This window comes from Neolamprologus brichardi, chromosome 14, assembly GCF_056152115.1.
Source record: "Neolamprologus brichardi isolate AB-2024 chromosome 14, ASM5615211v1, whole genome shotgun sequence".
Taxonomy (NCBI): domain Eukaryota; kingdom Metazoa; phylum Chordata; class Actinopteri; order Cichliformes; family Cichlidae; genus Neolamprologus; species Neolamprologus brichardi.
The window spans coordinates 6,017,018-6,037,153 of record NC_142117.1 but is presented as its reverse complement, the minus strand read 5'-3'; the positions used below and the strand labels follow the sequence as shown (position 1 = coordinate 6,037,153).

General features: G+C 39.6%; 1 protein-coding gene across 1 annotated transcript; it reads left to right on the top strand.

Moving 5' to 3' along the window:
- The first annotated feature begins 2,667 nt into the window (after nt 1–2,667).
- On the top strand, nt 2,668–19,795 carry dpydb (dihydropyrimidine dehydrogenase b). The gene is made up of 25 exons (XM_087850690.1): nt 2,668–3,025; nt 7,794–7,904; nt 8,024–8,106; nt 8,830–8,917; nt 10,843–11,004; nt 11,129–11,325; nt 11,598–11,679; nt 11,809–11,896; nt 12,111–12,218; nt 12,471–12,640; nt 12,733–12,943; nt 13,724–13,908; nt 14,813–15,028; nt 15,438–15,602; nt 16,081–16,149; nt 16,249–16,332; nt 16,451–16,571; nt 16,692–16,811; nt 16,885–17,027; nt 17,127–17,181; nt 17,283–17,404; nt 17,875–18,024; nt 18,701–18,763; nt 18,977–19,054; nt 19,148–19,795. Exons 1-25 carry the CDS (start codon nt 2,996–2,998, stop codon nt 19,310–19,312), a joined length of 3,066 nt encoding a protein of 1,021 aa, XP_087706816.1. The 5' UTR covers nt 2,668–2,995; the 3' UTR covers nt 19,313–19,795.
- The last annotated feature ends 341 nt before the right edge of the window (nt 19,796–20,136 follow it).

The window sequence follows — 20,136 nt, the reverse complement described above, 5'->3', positions numbered from 1 at the left end:
ACTCTATTAGTACAAAAATTAAAATCTGGGGGGGCTGGTTTAGCTCACTGGGAAGAACAGGGTGACACGTGCTCTGCCTCCCCCGTGTTCCTTCTCCTAGCTTTCCTGTCTTAGCTCCACTGTGCATTTGAAATAAAATAATAATAATTAATTTGAAATAAAAGCTATGTATATAGCACCAGAAATGAGCAGAATTCCTCTTCAATAAGGAGGTTGAGTTTGCCACGTGAAATCACAGCCTGTGGTTAGTGTCCTTGGCTGTGTTAAAGAGCACATGAAGCGCTAGATGTATAAAGGCTAATTTACACCATTGAGCCCTGCTCTCAAAAACTGAAATAGATGTGACACTGTTAAGCTGGATTTAAGAAATAAGTGAAACATGTTTCGCGCCATCTTCTGTAAGTGTTGGAGTCCAGCTTGCCGCTGTGGCGGCTCAAACAGGCTCTCCTCCACACAGTACTCAAAAGAGACAGACAGTGAAAGTGGACAGTATATCATCTGTTTCTTAACATAAAACTCGGTGTTGCGGCCAGGGGCAGCACAAATGTGATCCCCTTAAAGTGATCTTTAGTTTTAGTGTCCTTATTTTTCTCTTGTTATCGATTCTGTCACTAGTTAGCTAACATAAACTAATGTAAGTCTATTAACCGCAACCAACCACATGACAATCAATTCAATTCAATTCAATTCAATTTTATTTATATAGCGCCAAATCACAACAAATGTCGCCTCAAGGCGCTTCATAGATAGATACAGAGAAAAGCCCAACAATCATATGACCCCCTATGAGCAAGCACTTTGGCGACAGTGGGAAGGAAAAACTCCCTTTTAACAGGAAGAAACCTCCGGCAGAACCAGGCTCAGGGAGGGGCGGCCATCTGCTGCGACCGGTTGGGGTGAGAGAAGGAAGACAGGATAAAAGACATGCTGTGGAAGAGAGACAGAGATTAATAACAGATATGATTCAATACAGAGAGGTCTATTAACACATAGTGAGTGAGAAAGGTGACTGGAAAGGAAAAACTCAATGCATCATGGGAATCCCCCGGCAGCCTACATCTATTGCAGCATAACTAAGGGAGGATTCAGGGTCACCTGGTCCAGCCCTAACTATATGCTTTAGCAAAAAGGAAAGTTTTAAGCCTAATCTTAAAAGTAGAGATAGTGTCTGTCTCCCGAATCCAAACTGGAAGCTGGTTCCACAGAAGAGGGGCCTGAAAACTGAAGGCTCTCCCTCCCATTCTACTTTTAAATACTCTAGGAACAACAAGTAGGCCTGCAGAGTGGGAGCGAAGTGCTCTAATAGGGTAATATGGTACTACAAGGTCATTAAGATAAGATGGGGCCTGATTATTTAAGACCTTGTATGTGAGGAGCAGGATTTTGAATTCAATTCTGGATTTAACAGGAAGCCAATGAAGGGAAGCCAAAACAGGAGAAATATGCTCTCTCTTTCTAGTCCCTGTCAGTACTCTTGCTGCAGCGTTTTGGATTAACTGAAGGCTTTTCAGTGAGTTTTTTGGACATCCTGATAATAATGAATTGCAGTAGTCCAGCCTGGAAGTAATAAATGCATGAACTAGTTTTTCAGCGTCACTCTGAGACAGGATATTTCTAGTTTTAGAGATGTTGCGCAAATGGAAGAACGCAGTCTTACATATTTGTTTAATATGTGCGTTGAAGGACATATCCTGGTCAAAAATGACTCCAAGGTTCCTCACAGTGTTACTGGAGGCCAAGGTAATGCCATCCAGAGTAAGAATCTGGTTAGATACCATATTTCTAAGCTTTTCAGCGCCGAGTACAATGACCTCAGTTTTATCTGAGTTAAGAAGCAGAAAGTTAGTGGCCATCCACGTCTTTATGTCTTTAAGACATTCCTGCAGTTTAACTAGTTGGTGTGTGTTATCTGGCTTTATGGACAGATAGAGCTGGGTGTCATCTGCATAGCAGTGAAAAAGTATGCTTTGTCTTCTAATGATGCTGCCTAGGGGAAGCATGTATAATGTAAACAGAATTGGTCCTAGCACTGAACCCTGAGGAACTCCATAATTAACCTCAGTGTGTGAAGAGGACTCTCCATTTACATGCACAAATTGGAGTCTATTAGATAGATATGATACAAACCACTGCAGTGCAATACCTGTAATACCTACAGCATGTTCTAATCGCTCTAATAGGATATTATGGTCAACAGTATCGAATGCTGCACTAAGGTCAAGAAGGACAAGCACAGAGATGAGTCCACTGTCAGAGGCCATAAGAAGATCATTTGTAACCTTCACTAAAGCTGTTTCTGTGCTGTGATGAACTCTGAAACCTGACTGAAACTCTTCAAATAATAAATCATGTTCCTTACTGTCAGAAGATGTGTTACATCTAAACCAGTAGAGACTATGGAGGAAGAATCAGTTATATTGCTACAGGAGAACTTGCTGATATCAGTTGCTTGATCAGTCAAGTTCTGGCTGTCTGGAATAGCTAATCTCTCCTCTGTATGGAGAAGGAAGCGCCCGTAAAGTAGAAGAAAAGAATAGAGTCCTTGAGACAAAAAAGGGTTAACACAGAACTGTTTACCAGATAGAAGAGGAAAAATATGCAGAGGTCCACTCCCCTCTTAGAGGTGGAGTTTGAACTTTGCCGTGGTCACTGTCTAGCTTACAAACTCCGGTGCAGTGAACCCAGAATCTGCTAGCTGCAGCCGAGTTTGTAAGCTGAACTTTAACCCTCATATGAGTGATAAGAGCTCTACCTGTAAGTTCACCTCATCAACAGGTTGGCAGGAGAAAGTATGACGTTTGATGCCTTCAAACTGTCTGTCTAAAAGTTTTGTTAAGAGGGGTGACGCGGTCGTAGCTCTTATATAGTTCCACTTGTGAGCAGAGTAGTCCCGGACAGTGCTTCGGACCTCTAAACCACAACACCAACCACAATCTGCAGAGGATCATTTTCAACCTTTTAAAAGCTTTTATTCCGGAAGCTGGACTGAAGCACCATGTTGAGTAAAGATCTTCCAGACATTGAGGTAAATTTGCTGTGTTATATGTTATAGCAGGATATTCTCATATGATATACACTAAGTGGAAAATGCAATGTATAGCATTCTCTAGCAACACATATACAGGTGTTGTGTGGATAACTGCGCTTCCAAAATGTTTTCCATGCCATAGTAAAAGAAAGTCATTCTAATTGTGTCCATAGAATTTTTATGAGTACAAATGGGGATTTAAAGATTATTCTCCACTAATCTAGAAGCTTAACAGTAGGCTAATTTGCACATGACTGGCCTCTAATTGTGACCATTTCACAAGAAAAAATTGAAACTATACATACAGCTGTGATCCTGGAATAACAGTAAGTCAGTCACAATCATCTGTTCATATACAGTTTCATCAGACTTTCAGGCATATCACAGTTTTCAAATGGACTTCCGCCATGCACAGGTTACTGCTTTGAGTCCATCAGTTTCTCCGCACAAAGAGTACTTCCCTTACTGTGTGTGTCTTTAGAAAAGGCCTGTGTATAATTCAACATTCGGCTGCCCACAGGGTGAGACGTTGCTTTCTATAAGAAGCAAGCCTGACTGCAAAGTCACACGATGGAGATTCATTGGGTTACTCTTTTTACTAATGTAAAGTATTGACTTTAGTGTGAGAAGTGCCCTGGTGTGATTTAGATGATACTGAAATAGAAATGAAAGTATCCAGATTTTTTGGGACAAAGTAAAAACACATCTTACATCTTACTAATTTAGAAATTGGCTTCACTGAGCCACCCACAGTTTCTGCATGTCGCACACCGATGTGTTCTCTGCCTTGTGGCAAAATAATACATGTCAAAGTGACATGAAAATAAAATATTTTATAAAATAAAAATGTTTTTTAATGAAATAAAACCAGCTTCTGGAAACACAAAACAGATAAATAGAGGGGGGGGGAGGCACTGTCAAAGTGCCTGAGAACATGGGTGTCTAAATGCTTTTTAAAGGAATCTACTGAGTCACCTGATTTTTACTCTTTTAAAAGTCCTCTTGGGTGCACAGAGACATAGTACTTCACTGATATGTTAAGGCCACGCAGGACACCTAAATTGAGAGTAAGAACCATCAGTTGGAAAGGGGAAAAAGCTTCTATCAGGTCAAGGAGCACCAACATAACTAAAAACGCTATACCCTGTCCTATCCAGAGTACCATTTGTGGGTCTCAGTAAGTCAAGATAACATGCTTACAAGATGAATATATTTTAACATTAAAGACCAGTAGAGTTATCAGAGATATACGACAGACCTATAAATTGGCTAATCACTGCAACGGTGAGGATTTAGTGGGTAAAATGCCGCACGATGCAGTCTGAACATGATCACCTGGTATTATGTAACAAGCCATGTGTTTGATTGTACAACCTTAAATTCCCCGCTCGCTCCTGTGGGCGGTCAATCCTTCAAGCTTGGGTCCTCTACCAGAGGCCTGGGAGCTTGAGGGTCCTGCGCAGTATCTTAGCTGTTCCTAGGACTGCGCTCTTCTGGACAGAGATCTCCGATGTTGTTCCCGGGATCTGCTGGAGCCACTCGCCTAGTTTGGGAGTCACTGCACCTAGTGCTCCGTTTACCACGGGGACCACCGATACCTTCACCCTTCACATCTTCTCGAGCTCTTCTCTGAGCCCTTGGTATTTCTCCAGCTTCTCGTGTTCCTTCTTCCTGATATTGCTGTCATTTGGAACCGCTACATCGATCACTACGGCCGTCTACTTCTGTTTGTCTACCACCACTATGTCCGGTTGGTTAGCCACCACCATTTTGTCCGTCTGTATCTGGAAGTCCCACAGGATCTTAGCTCGGTCATTCTCAATCACCCTTGGGGCATCTCCCATTTTGACCTTGGGACTTCCAGGTTATATTCGGCACAGATGTTCCTGTACACTATGCCGGCCACTTGGTTATGGTGTTCCATGTATGCCTTGCCTGCTAGCATCTTGCACCCTGCGGTTATGTGCTGGATTGTCTCTGGAGCATCTTTACACAGCCTGCACCTGGGGTCTTGCCTGGTGTGATAGACCCCAGCCTCAATGGATCTTGTGCTTAGTGCTTGTTCCTGTGCTGCCATGATTAGTGCTTCCGTGCTGTCTTTCAGTCCAGCTTTGTCCAACCACTGGTAGGATTTCTGGATATTAGCCACCTCCTCTATCTGCCGGTGGTACATACCGTGCAGGGGCCTGTCCTTCCATGATGGTTCCTCGCCTTCCTCCACTTTCTTGGGTTTCTGCTGCCTGAGGTATTCACTGAGCACGCTGTCAGTTGGGGCCATCTTTGTGATGTATTCGTGGATGTTCCTTGTCTCATCCTGGCCCCCTTCCTTCCGCTTAGCGTACAGCCTCAGGGTGCTGGACTTGGGGTGAAACCCTCCATGCATGGTCAGGAGCTTCCTTGTCTTGATTATCAAGACAAGAAAGATAGATAGATAGATAGATAGATAGATAGATAGATAGATAGATAGATAGATAGATAGATAGATAGATAGATAGATAGATAGATAGATAGATAGTGTTACGGATTCAAATATTGGGGATGGGTACAAGAGGAAAACCAAAATAACAACACTGGTCCGGCCGGGTTGAGTCAAACGATGATAGATAGATACACACACACACACACACACACACACAAATCATGGATGTCATGGACACCTGTTCCCATAGCTGAATGTATTAGTCCACATGGCGTGGATAACACACCTGTCAAGTCATCTTTGATGCTAAATGATAGACAGGCAACATCATGCCATGCAGACTTTTTTTCTGTGAAGGCTTACTTATCCCAACAAGGCAATGCCAAAACATATTTTGTGTTAATTGCTGGATGCCTCTGTAGTAAATTATTCTGGGTGAACTGTTGACTAGCTGGATTTTCTCAGGTTTTAGCCCCATAGAAGTAGAAAATATTTTTAGTAGTACTTTTAGTTAGTCTCATGCAAAGAGCTTTCCAAATTGTTTGATTTTAAAATCAAATAAATTATTAAATTATTACATTTTTGAATGAGTTGATGTGTTATCACTGTACTTCCAATCAAGTATAGACTACAATGAACTGATTTTTTTAATTAAAATTTTATAAAATGTCCCATATTTTTGGAAACTAATGATGGCATTGATATGCTAAGACCAGTTCAATAGATCATTAGCCACTAATGTTCAAATAGTCAAGGTCAGGTTGGATTAATACATTCAGTGATAATATTCTTTAATGGCAGAATTTACATGAATAAAATACTATTCAGTATTCCCTCATGTAACAAGGTGTCAGTGTGCGACAAGCTTAATTTCTCGATTTCTACTGTTATATATGAATGCAACACGTGACATTGGCTCAGTGCATCGACCTGGCACCTCACCGTTATCTTATCATCTTGACCCGACCATGAAAACAGCCAGACTTCCTAGAATGTTCCACAGTTTCAATGTTCTTGTTGGAAAGATAATGTTGTTATGGTCTGCATATTATGCAGACTGTGCAGTGTGAAGTTGAGGACCCAAAATGCAGACACAGAAGCAGGTAGGAATCAGAAGAAAGTAAGCCATTTTATTAGGCTGTAAAAAGTCCAACAAGCAAAACTTAATGTCTAAAAGGGAATTGCAAACTATAACAACAGGAACCCGGAACGAGGAAACACAAGGGTGGCTATAGCTCAGGAGGTAGAGCAGGTCACCACTGATCGGAAGGTTGGTGGTTCGATTCTTGGCTCCTCCAGTTAAGTATCCTTGGGCAAGATACTAACCCCAAGTTGTTCTCTGATGCATCCATCAGGGAATGTGTGTGAATGTAGTTAGATAGCACTAAGTATAGATAAAGTGCTTGTGTGATTGGGTGAATGTGGCATGTTGTATAGAGCGCTTTGAGTACTCTGAGAGAGTAGAAAAGCGCTATATAAGAATCAGTCCATTACCATTTACAAGGAATAAGAGGAAGCCAGCACTATATAGACACACTGAGGGGAAATAGCTCGGAAAATAAAACATTTTCTGTGGAGAAACTCTTTAAGATGCTCTTTTTATATTCAATCATATTACTGACCTTTGACCAGTTATCCTAGTTAGTTGCAAAGTATTTTTCCAGGTGTTTCTTTCTAAGACCACTTACTTTTCCAGTCTTTTGTTGCCTTTGTTGTCTTTTGTTAACTTAATTATGATAATAATTATAATTGTATAAAGGAGCCTTTGAGGTGGTCTGGGCATCTGACAAGGATGCCTTGTGGGTGAGGTGTTCTGGGCATGTCCAACCAAGAGGAGGCCCTGGGGCAGATCCAGGACACTCGGTAGAGGTTTATCTCTCAGCTGGCCTAGGAAGCCTCTGTGCTACCTGGAAAAGCTAGATTAGGTAGTTTGCTACAGACTGGGCTTCTCTGCTTAGGCTGCTGTCCCAGCAACCTGACCCCATATAAGCAGAAGAAAATGGATGGATTATTATTATTAAATATGAGAAAATATATTTCATGAAATAATAAAAGGTTAGAAATATGTTTTATTGTGAAGAAAATATGGATGGAAATATGGTTTGTGCCCCAATTTTTTGGAATTTGGGGTTGTGGCATAAGACAACCATACCACTTTATAAAAACAAACACACTGGATGCTTTTCCTGGATCCTTCCTTTGTATGTAAAGCAAAAATGTGAACCACTATACTATGGAGCCACTTGAAATGCTAAAACAAAGTCTCTGGAAAATAAAAGAAGATTCTACTCATGTTTATTAGGGCGTGCAGTCTAAGAATCCAAACCTGTGTCTTTTTCTTTTCAGAGCATCCTAGCTCTGAATCCAAGGGTGAAGCATCATGCTCAGATCATATCCACAGCCAGTAAGAAGAAAGAAAAGAAACACTGGAAGAGGAACCCTGAAAGGAACTGCGATGTAAGAAAAATACACAAACAAGACGTAGCTTCAATTAAAAGAGTATCTTTAGTCAAATTAGAGCATTTGCATAATGTAATGCTTGGAAAATCATTCATCATGTTCACTCTTTTTTCCAGTCTTGTGTGAAGTTAGAAAACAACTTTGACGACATCAAGCATACAACACTGAGCGAGCGAGGAGCACTACGAGAAGCTCTCAGGTGAAGATTAATGAAGAGGCTACTTTATTTATTTGTTTTTAATGTAGAATATGTCACAAATATGATTTACATTCAACTTATGTTAAAAAAGATACCAAATTTCAGATGGTCACAACAAATGCAGGCTAAAGAAGAGTATTCTGATCATTGTCAGGCCAGTTCCACACATGTACTTTTTTTTTTTATCACCATTAGAGAAAAAGGGCAGCAGTGCAATGAATCCAACTGTTAATTGAATAGCCATGACATTTGTACACACAATATAATAATAATCCATGTCAAAAGAAAGTTTTTTTTCCAGGACTTTCTTTATTTTTTCAGTTAGCTACACCATCATGACAAAATATACAAAATGTATAAAATGTAAATTTTATTTATGAGACGAAATCGTGATAGTGACGTACTGGCACATTAAACTAAGACACTGTACATGAAAAGTATTATCTTAAAGGTATCCATTATAATATTAGACATTACAGCACTACAAACTGTGTAACAATTTAGTTTCATTACAGCCTTATGGAATTATAGGTCTTATCAGTAACTTTCCATAGTCACGACTGCATTATGTATTAGTGCATTTTTGTTGGAAATTAATCTTTTGTGTGTGGATGTTTTTTGTCTAAAATAACAAAAATCCTCCAAACTGTTTGCATGCAATTTTTATTTTTTAGAAATCTTACTTGGTTAAGCTGCAGAAACAAATGAAAATTTTGTGTTTAGATGTCTAAAATGTGCTGATGCTCCCTGTCAGAAGAGCTGCCCAACTAATCTGGACATCAAGTCATTCATTACGAGTATCTCCAATAAGGTAGAATCCACTCTGCACTCTTTCTGTCATGATCCCGAGTCTTGTACCCAGCGTTTCCTGTTTTGGACTTTTAGTTTTGGTTTATTTGGTCTGAGGTTGAGATTCTGTTCTTTGTTTGGTTACTCTTACTTTGGTTTCTCTGTTAATTATTTGTACTCCTAAGTCATCTTGGTTTGTTGTCTAGTTTATGTTGTCTTATCTCTGTCTCCACATTTATTCGCCTGTTCCCCAGTCATGCCTCTGTTTCTCTCACTCCCTCTGTTCCCTGTATTTAGTCAGTCAGTTGCTGTGTCCCAATTCAGGGTCTGCACGCTTGAAGTACGCATTTCAAGTGCGATTACGTCACCGCCACGCGACGACGGCTGTACCAATTCGAAGTGTACTTCAAATGCATACTCCAAATGCGCCGGCGATTTCCCCAAATATCAAGCGTGGTCCGGTGCACGCTTCGTGGTCCCATATATCCCACAATTCATAGCGCGGCGGTGGGTGTGGATAGTTTTGCCGCAAAATAAGGCAGAAGGGAGCGGCCGAAGAGTAAACTGTCAAAAGTAAGTACTAAACATGACGTCACTTAATTATGTGCGAATGTTTAATAACGAAGAACATTAAAACATTGCTGTTGGCCACATGTTGGCAAAGTTGTGTGACATTAGTGATGTTTGTACTGTCAGCGTTAACTTGGTTTTAAAGCCTATACATACAGATATATATACAGATTATTATGATATATATATATATATATATATATATATATTTAAATATATATATATATATATATATATATATCTCATAATAATCTGTATATATACATATATATATATATATATATATATATATATATACATATATATACATATATATATATATGTGTATATCTGTATATATATCTGTATATATACAGATATATATATATATATCTGTATATATACAGATTATTATATATATATCTATATATATATATATATATAGATATATATATATCTGTATATATATATATGTATGTATATATATATATATATATATATATATATATATATATATATATATATATATATATACAGATATATATATACAGATATATATATATATATATATATATATATCATAATAATCTGTATATATATCTGTATGTATAGGCTTTAAAACCAAGTTAACGCTGACAGTACAAACATCACTAATGTCACACAACTTTGCCAACATGTGGCCAACAGCAATGTTTTAATGTTCTTCGTTATTAAACATTCGCACATAATTAAGTGACGTCATATTCAGTACTTACTTTTGACAGTTCACTTTTCGGCCGCTCCCTTCTGCCTTATTTTGCGGCAAAATTATCCACACCCACCGCCGCGCTATGAATTGTGGGATATATGGGACCACGAAGTGTGCACCGGACCACGCTTGATATTTGGGGAAATCGACGGCGCATTTGGAGTATGCATTTGAAGTACACTTTGGATTGGTACAGCCGTCGTCGCGTGGCGGTGACGTAATCGCACTTGAAATGCGTACTTCAAGTGTGCATACCCTGAATTGGGACACAGCGAGTGTGTGTATGTTCTCGTACTTCCTTTTTTACTTTGATAGTCTCCTGCCCTGTGTGCAGTATGTGCAGTTTTGTCCTCTGTCTCGTCAGTTAGATTATGTCCAGCTGTCTTCCCCAGGTTATTCCTCTTTGTCCCGATTCCCTCGTGTGTATATATTGTCTGCATCTCCCTCATTCCTGCCTGTGTGTTTAGTTTCCAGTTTGGTTTTGTATTTCATAAGTTCAATAATAAAGCTGTGTTTTTGAGTTAAGGTCCATATGAGAGTCTGCATTCTGGGTCCCCGATCCTGCCTTCACATAGCCTTATGTCTTCAGATATTCAAAGTAATACCAGATAGCAGTACTCTGATGTCAAGTGTGTGTATTTGTGTAACAGAACTACTATGGGGCAGCGCGTGCCATTCTATCTGACAACCCTCTGGGTTTGACCTGCGGAATGGTTTGTCCCACATCGGAGCTGTGTGTAGGGGGCTGCAACCTGTATGCTTCTGAAGAAGGACCCATTAACATTGGAGGGTTACAGCAGTTTGCTATTGAGGTACGACAGTTTTCAGAAAACACATTTCCAATCAATTATATTGATTTAACATTAGCCATGATGTAAACGTAGTGTATTAAAGACTATTCTTGGCATGTGCATTTGTGTATGTGTTTCTTTACAGGTGTTTAGTAAAATGGGCATCCCTCAGATAAGAAACCCCGAACTCCCACCATTCAATGAGCTGCCAGAGTCTTACCACACCCCTATAGCTCTGATTGGCTGTGGCCCAGCATCAATTAGTTGTGCTTCTTTCCTGGCCCGTCTGGGATATGATAATATCACAATATTTGAAAAACAGAAGTACACAGGAGGGCTGAGGTATCTTAACATTATTATTATATAAAATATTATAGGACAGTGTTCATTTCCCTCAAGCTGTTTTATATTCTATTGTTAGTTACTTGGGAAGTAAAGGTTCAGTCTTTTTAAAAAGAATTTTAGAATTGCACATTGAGACATGGGTAAACCTTTTTTAATATGTCTGCAAATTAGAGAGAGAAGCTGGCACGAGGACAGATGAAAGACACAATACCAACATGATAGCATTGGGGAGACAAAAATCATTCAAAGAGATATGTTCTTCTATGCAGCACGTCAGAAATCCCTCAGTTCCGGCTTCCATATGAGGTCGTCCAGTTTGAAATAAACCTGATGAAGGACCTGGGAGTGAAGGTATGAAATGTGGCACAAGATACTGCTGCGTATTTTTAAATAGTATTTGTAGCATCCATTATATTAGTCTAATCTCTTTACATGAGTCAACAGTTCAGTTAAAACATTTTGTTTCTGTGGCGTCTACAGGTGGTGTGTGAGAAGGGCTTGGGTGTTAATGGAATGACTCTGAAGTCCCTGAAGGAAGATGGATTTAAGGCTGTCTTCATAGGGATTGGTGAGTTTCACTTGACAACCATTATGAATAGATTCCAGTTTAGTTCCCTGTAAATTCATCTGGAATCTGGATGTGTCTGGATATTATGCACATTTGTAAAAAGTTATAATAAACTGCTGAATTACATCAACCATCAAATTTGTTTTTCTGCATGCATTTTAAGTCCTCATCAAGTCCTGTTTGCATGTGTCTGTGAATGTGTGTGTGACACCAGGTCTCCCACAGGCCAACAGAGCTGAAATCTTCAAGGGTTTAACTGTGGATCAAGGATTCTTCACTTCTAAGGACTTTCTGCCCATGGTGGCCTCTGCCAGCAAGAAAGGTACTACTTAATTTTTGTTCCTCTACCAGTCCACAGGATTATAGTTCACATGTGCAGTAACAAAGTCACAATATACACATTATTTATATGAAGTCACAATCCCAAACATACGACAATAGCATCACTTCACAGCCTTTGATCAGCCTGTAACTTTTCATGTGTTAGTGTATCCGCACATACTCATTCATTCATACAGTACTTTTGCTGGTGACATGGTTTTTTACATTTTGGGCTCTCTGTCGCTTTGCCTAGGTATGTGTCAGTGTCGCTCCTCTCTGCCAGAACTAAAGGGAGTGGTGATAGTTTTGGGGGCCGGTGACACTGCATTTGACTGTGCCACCTCAGCCCTTCGGTGTGGAGCCAAAAGAGTGTATGTCTGCTTCAGGAGGGGATTCACCAACATTAGAGCTGTTCCTGAGGAGGTGCTGATGAGAGGCAGATGGATCAACTGACGCAGTATACAGACAGATTACCAGATGAGTGTACTGATATGTATGACGTTTTTTCCTCTCAGATGGAGTTGGCTAAAGAGGAGCAGTGCGAGTTCCTTCCTTTTCTGTCTCCCCGTGAGGTCATTATGAAGAATGGGCATGTTGCTGGGTTACAGTTCTGTCGCACTGAGCAGACTGAGGAAGGTGACTGGGTTGAAGACGAGGAGCAAATTGTCAGACTGAAGGCTGATTACATAATCAGTGCTTTTGGATCCATGTTGAATGAGCCACAAGGTAATGAGTAATCAGCTGCGCAACACATTACCCAACTTCTTGCTTCACCTTTAACTAGAAGAAGTAATGACAAATCCAGATGTAATTGTATAACTTTGGTTTCTGAGTGCTGGTTTGTCTTTTTTAATTTTACATTTTTTTTTAAATATACATTACTGAGCAAGTCTCTTGACCAACTCCCAGTTTCTTAACATGGGAAATAGGTGCAAAACCTGTAATTTAAATACAGCGCAAAAGCGTTCTCTGTTAGGTGTAGACAACACTAGGTCATCCTTTGAATAAGGAACCTTTTAATGTTTGGTCAATGTTCAGAGGCTTGACACACAAAAGCACATTTCTCTGAAAATCATCAGTTACAAAGACCTGGAGTACCAGCAGCCCAAAACAACAGTCAATAGCAGAATAAGCTTCTTTGGTACTGGCAGATGAGCTTTTTCAAGTTTTTCCACATACTAAAGTTTGCTGCTCAACCCACAAATGCATTTTCCTTTCAGGTGCAGCACCATTTAAGGGGGAATTTTCCAACAGTAGAACATTTATTGCAAAGAAGCATTTTTACAGCAAAGAAAACACAAATTTCCTTACTCTTTGTGCTAAACTTAGATGAGATGTTAATCAGTATAGCTTGCTATATATTCTGTCAGACTAGGGAGCAAGCAAATTCATCTAGATTTTGTGTTATTACATAACAAAATTAAATCTGTAATGGTTTGAAAGTTTGTAGGTGATGTTTAGACTGAGGCAGAGCATGAAACTGACTGATATGCTGGGTGCTTGTAGTGACTGAGGCCATGACGCCTGTGAAGCTGAGTCGCTGGGGTACTCCAGAGGTGAACACAGGCACCATGCAGACCAGTGAGCCCTGGGTTTTTGCTGGAGGAGACGTCGCTGGTTTGGCAAACACCACAGTGGAGTCAGTGAATGATGGCAAACAAGCCTCGTGGCATATTCACAGATACATACAGGTAAGTCTGCTAAGACTCTAAACACCAATGAGTTCGATAAGGAGAGATCATTTGGAAGAACCGAACAAGATTTACTGAGATGGAAAAATGAATGCTAATAGGCAGAATGCTACCGGTGTAGCTCTAAAGAATGTAGCATCATGGGCAGTGTAGTCCGTGCTGCAGGGAGAATGGACTGCCATACCCGTTATGTGTCTGTGAGCGAGGGAGGGAGAAAAAGGAAGAGTACGAGCTGTCATCGAGCAAAAACGGGAGCTGGAAGCATGTAAATATAATAATAACCACTGCAGCCAAGAAGAGTGCCTGACGAGCCCAGTTGTAAGTCAGTTATTAAGACTCGACTGTACACCGTGTTCGTGTTTTCCTCCAAAAACAATAAGTTCCGTTGGAGCAGCCTTTCAACGCCTCTCTCTGTCTCTCGCTAGCAAAGTTGACCCAGACAACAAAGTAAAGCTATTTTTCGGCTACGAGCCCGACACAGAACCCACCGTATTAGCCAGAGGTCCCTTTACTACGGTTCGGAGCCGCGGACCTTCAGTAACAGTAATAAATCACAGCAATAGTACATTCACGTAGTTGTAAACAGCATGATAATATATTAAGTAATCCAAAGTATTCAGAATACGTTACTCTCATTGAGTAACGTAACGGAATACGTTACAGAATACATTTTGGGGCATGTATTCTGTATTCTGTAATGGAATACATTTTAAAAGTAACCTTCCCAACACTGCATCTAGGAAAGCAGGCATATGAATAACTGCAGATCTTCCTTACTGAACTTGTGCCTATTAATGGTTTGTTTAGTGTCCATGTACAATTTTTGTACCTGATGCATAATACACAAAATATCATACCAATAATGTTACCAAAAATATTTATCCCTTCTCTTTTACTTGTATAGTCTCTTCATGGACAAACAGTAGACCCAGTTCCAAAGTTGCCATTGTTCTACAGTGCTATAGACCAGGTGGACATCAGCATTGAAGTTTGTGGAATAAAATTTCCAAATCCGTTCGGCCTGGCCTCTGCTCCTCCTACCACTAGCACAGCCATGATCAGAAGAGCTTTTGAACAAGGATGGGGCTTCGCTCTGACTAAGACATTTGGACTGGATAAGGTACCACACGTGCAAACAATGTACCAAACCACCAGTCACTAGAACGACTATACTTGCAGGCATTAAAGAGATTTATTCACTCGAACATGTATTTTACGATACCTTACAATAAATCATTGTAACATATCAATATTTCCTCCTTGCAGACCTTTGCTGTTTTTGCATTTTTATATTTCTCCCATACCAATTTATTATGTAACCTCAGATTTATTCCTCAGGAAATTGTGAGCTTACAAAAAAAAAAAGGGAAAAAAAGTGATTTGTTTAGGATTCTTTATCAGATGAACACAAGTAAAAGCTTCAGAAAGAAAAACACGAAAGCTTTGTTGTGTCTAGCAAGTTTCACTTTAAGGACCCCAAAAAAAAGAAGTTAACCTCATGAATGGGCTCTATAAATCTGTGTCTTTAGGATCTGGTGACCAATGTGTCTCCTCGAATTGTGCGTGGTACAACATCAGGCCCTCTTTATGGGCCCGGTCTGGGCTCCTTCCTCAACATTGAGCTCATCAGCGAGAAGACAGCAGCCTACTGGTGTCAGTCGGTTGCTGAGCTGAAAAAAGACTTCCCCAACAACGTAAGTTTGATATTACATCATACCTTTCCTTGGTGATAAGCTTGTTGTTGCGTGCGCGCGTGTGTGTTCAGCTGAATGAAATGTACGTCTCAAAAAGTTGATTCTGTTCATCTGGACGTAGCGTTTTGTGGGAGAAACGTTTCGTCACTCATCCAAGTGACTTCTTCAGTCTCAGCTGACTGCAGGTGAAATGTATGATGATTTTAATTAAATAATAAATATACATTTACTTATTTTTCTGGATTGTTTCTGTACCATATTATATATTTCTTACTTTGATTTTTTTTTTCCATGAGCTTCATCCATCACATGTGCTTTACCAGACATTTCATGTCTTTAGTGCGTGTTCTCTAGCAGTGTCCATTTGCATCACTGTACCAAAATTCACCCAAGTTTGAAGTTCAAAGTTCTAAAATAAGTCTAAAATGTGTGATGATGTTTAAAAAAAAAAAAAAAAAAATCCCTCTGTGTCCATCAGGTGGTGATTTCTAGTATAATGTGTGGTTACAACAAGGAAGACTGGACAGAGCTAGCCAAGATGGCTGAGGTGATAAAAACAATATACCACTATAATCATAAACATTTTTACAGAATATGTAGTCTAATGATGATTTAATTTAATTGTAAAAATAACAAATGTGTTTAGGAGTCGGGAGCAGATGCTTTGGAGCTGAACCTCTCTTGTCCTCATGGGATGGGAGAGAGAGGCATGGGACTGGCCTGTGGACAGGTACGCACACAACTGATGAAGAAGAAAAAAAAAACACCCAAATATACAAGGGAGGAAATGGATGTAAGAACAATTAAGTTTGAAGGTGTAACCATTTATTCATTTGTTGTGTCATCAGGACCCAGTGCTGGTAAGGAACATCTGTCGCTGGGTGCGTGAGGCCATTTCCATTCCATTCTTTGCTAAACTGACACCAAATGTTACAAATATTGTTGACATCGCCAAGGCAGCCCATGAAGGTAACCACACTTCACCTTTTCATTCAGTATCATTTTACATTGCTCAGTACTAATCCACAATGTAGCGAATGATTAGCAGATGCCTGTTAACAAGTCTGTAAATGTTGTGCTGTGTTATAGGTGGAGCGGATGGAGTCACAGCCACCAACACGGTCTCAGGTTTAATGGGACTCAAAGCTGATGGCGCTCCCTGGCCAAGTGTTGGTTTGGAAAAACGCACCACATACGGAGGGATCTCTGGTAAGTGCACACACATGGTAAAGTATAGTGCAGTGCTGAATAAACTTATTTATCACGTTAACGGTGTGTTCAGGTAATGCCATCAGGCCCATTGCTCTCAGAGCAGTGTCAGCCATCGCCAGAGCAATTCCAGGTTTTCCTATTCTGGCCACCGGGGGTATTGACTCAGCAGAGAGCGGACTACAGTTTCTTCATGCTGGGGCTTCACTGTTACAGGTGATAACCGATTTACTGTAACAGGTTTTGCCATTTAATAAAAGTTGATCACAGACCAGTCACTTAGATCAACTGTCTCATTCTGTTGGGATACCACAGGTGTGTAGTGCAGTTCAGAACCAGGACTTCACATTGATTGAGGATTACTGTGGGGGTATGTAGCTGCTTTTTGGCTGAGCTTTACAGGCATTCATTTACGTTTTTAGAGCTTCAAAATATTTACTTTTGTATTATTGTGACATTACACCTGTTTAGGTCTGAAGGCCTTGCTGTACCTAAAGAGCCTAGAGCTAAAGGACTGGGATGGTCAGTCACCTCCAACAGTGAGCCATCAGAAGGGAAAACCAGTTCCCAGACTTGAAAGCCTGGTTGGAAAGGTACAACTACAACAGTTATAGTAACATTTTGGTCTTTCTTGGCCTTATGTCAACCCACACCTGAATGCTTCAGGCCAGCAAACTGCCAAAACCATCTGCTAGCTGCTAGTAGAGGTACTCCCGTTTGCTGATGACAATGAGTTAACCAGCTGCATCTTATTATCATTGCCAGACTGGTACTTACCCTCTTAATTCCTGAGGAAGCAGTAAGGGTGCAATTAGTTTTGCTTCTGCTTCCAGTTAAAAAATTGTTAAATAAGTACTGAACCTGGTTAATGTGTAATGTGTTGTTATTTTCCTTAGGTTGTATTTAACCAATTTTAAAACATGCTAGAGACCAGATTATTTTTATTACGTCCTAACATTTAAAACCTTGAATCAAAAGAAGATGCCTGTTCTTTTTCATATTAAATGGTTATTTGTCTAATAACCATTTGTCACCTCTTAATGGTCAATGTGCATGTGTTTAGAGTCTCCCTAGCTTTGGTCCATACCTTCAGGAAAAGACGGAAGCCATTGCTGCATGCAAGAAACGACTCCGAGATGCTGGTGAAACCAATGTGGTGGAATCCAACGTCAGCCGGGTCAACGTGCCCCAGAAGCCTGTTCCTCCAGTCAAGGTCCATACGCATACATATGTGCTGCACGTTGAGTTCAATAAAGCTATATGTCACAGTCTGGCTGAGGCAGACTGTAAGGAGTGAAGAAGGTGGATCCAAGTGTAGACACGCAAAATAAGAAAACTTAATATTAACTGAAGAATAAGCCTTGACTTATAAAGCAAAGAGCAGAACTAAATCATAATCTAAACCGGGTGAGCTAAACATAACAAAACCCTGGAACATAGAAACCTGGCATGAGTTCATAAGCTTGGAAGCATGACATGGAAACAAGGTAAGGTAACAGACACTCAGGCAGGGAAACAGTTGACACAAATGAGCATAACAACTTCACAGTGGAAGAGTAAAATGAAACACAATGAACATAGAAACACAAGACCTCTTCAAAATAAAACAGGAAACATGAGACGCAGACATGACAATACAAACTTGACAACCTGAAATCACAGACAAGAAATACATGAGACTAACCAGAAGACGTAAGTGAAACATAACTAGATTAAACTTGAGGCAACTAAATAATGAACCTAGAACTTAACATTATCTTCAAAATACAACAAAAGAGATCAAAAGCCGAATGAAAGGCTGGGTCACAGACCCAGCCCCTGACACTGCATTTGGTTTTTAACCATAAATGTGTTTTTATGTATGTGTGTGGTGATGGGTTGTGTTATAGGACGTGATAGCCAGAGCACTGCGCCACATTGGAGCATACCAGGAACTTAACAACATGGAGCAGGTACACAGTTCTCATTCATTCACTCTAACCAGGTAATATTCTGACCATTGTAGTGATTTATAGGAAAAGATAAATGAACAAAAGGTCATTGCACCACATGTGTAATCACTTTTTATTTTCTAAATCAGGTTTTCTTCTCATGATCACAGATAGCAGTAAAATATCATTTATCAATATCACAACAACAACAATGGCCTTTCCCTGTGCTCTCAGGTCCAGGCTCTTATAGATGAAGAGATGTGTATCAACTGTGGGAAATGTTACATGACCTGCAATGACTCTGGATACCAGGTATGTTTTTCTACTATATCCAGACAGTCATCACTTTCTTGTTTTTTAAGAGATGTATCTGCTTCAGTCCCATAATGTGACTCTTATTTCAAGGCTATAACATTCGACCCTGAAACTCATCTTCCATCCGTGACTGACAGCTGCACTGGCTGCACTTTGTGCCTCAGTGTCTGTCCCATCATAGACTGCATCAAGATGGTCAAAAGGAAAACAGCCTACAAACCCAACAGAGGTGTACCTATTAGTCCTGTCTGCTAAAGGCGAGGATAATAATAAAACAAAGACATCCAGCTGGATTGTCTTATACAGTAAATTAATTTGTGTGAAGTATAATCTTAGTTTGAAAGCCCAGCTCCAGTGGCACCACTGAGCAGAGAGGCAGATAACATCACAATAATTGTATAGTATATATAGTAAGTGTATGTCAATAATTCCACTCTGATTTAGTTGGTAAGTCTGAATCTGACTTTGTTTTTATTCTCTTGTAGAAAATCATTTCAATGTTAAAAAGGCATTTACAGAATGTCAGATTGATTCAAGTCAAATGAAATGCTCCCCAAATAAGTTCTGTGATTTCAAATGTCTGTATTTTTGGATACAGAAAATATCTGTAAGATGGAGCACATTTTCTACAAATTTGTGAGATTGTGTAAAAAAATTTACCAACATAAAAATATTCTGTTATACATGTGTTATCAGGAAAATGTTGTGAAATGTTAAAAATAAAAGAAACCACTATTGTGTCAAGTTATTTTATCATCCTAATACATACATTATATCTATTCAAATATTTAAGTACAGCTTTGTTGTGTTTTTGATATTAGGTAATATTCTTGTTCCTATATATTCATATACATTCATGAAAGTTGCACTAGTACATGTAAACAACATACATTCTGGGCTGGTTAGATTATACTATTTTTAGGTAGTTAGTCTCTATTTTTATGAAATTTTAATAAGTAATTTTGAATCCAAAATCTGCAAAGTCACTAATAATTTGTTCACATGAAATGTTTTATGTTCTATATAATGAAGAAAGTGTGACAGAATGCTCATCTATTTCTGTATTCAGGTTCTGTATG

Excerpts from the sequence above, each read along its gene's own strand:
- dpydb (XM_087850690.1), top strand. The coding sequence starts at position 2,996 with ATGTTGAGTAAAGATCTTCCAGACATTGAG. Across the intron at positions 7,905-8,023 it reads ACCCTGAAAGGAACTGCGAT|TCTTGTGTGAAGTTAGAAAA; the intron begins GTAAGAAAAATA and ends TCTTTTTTCCAG. Across the intron at positions 12,944-13,723 it reads CATGTTGAATGAGCCACAAG|TGACTGAGGCCATGACGCCT; the intron begins GTAATGAGTAAT and ends GGGTGCTTGTAG.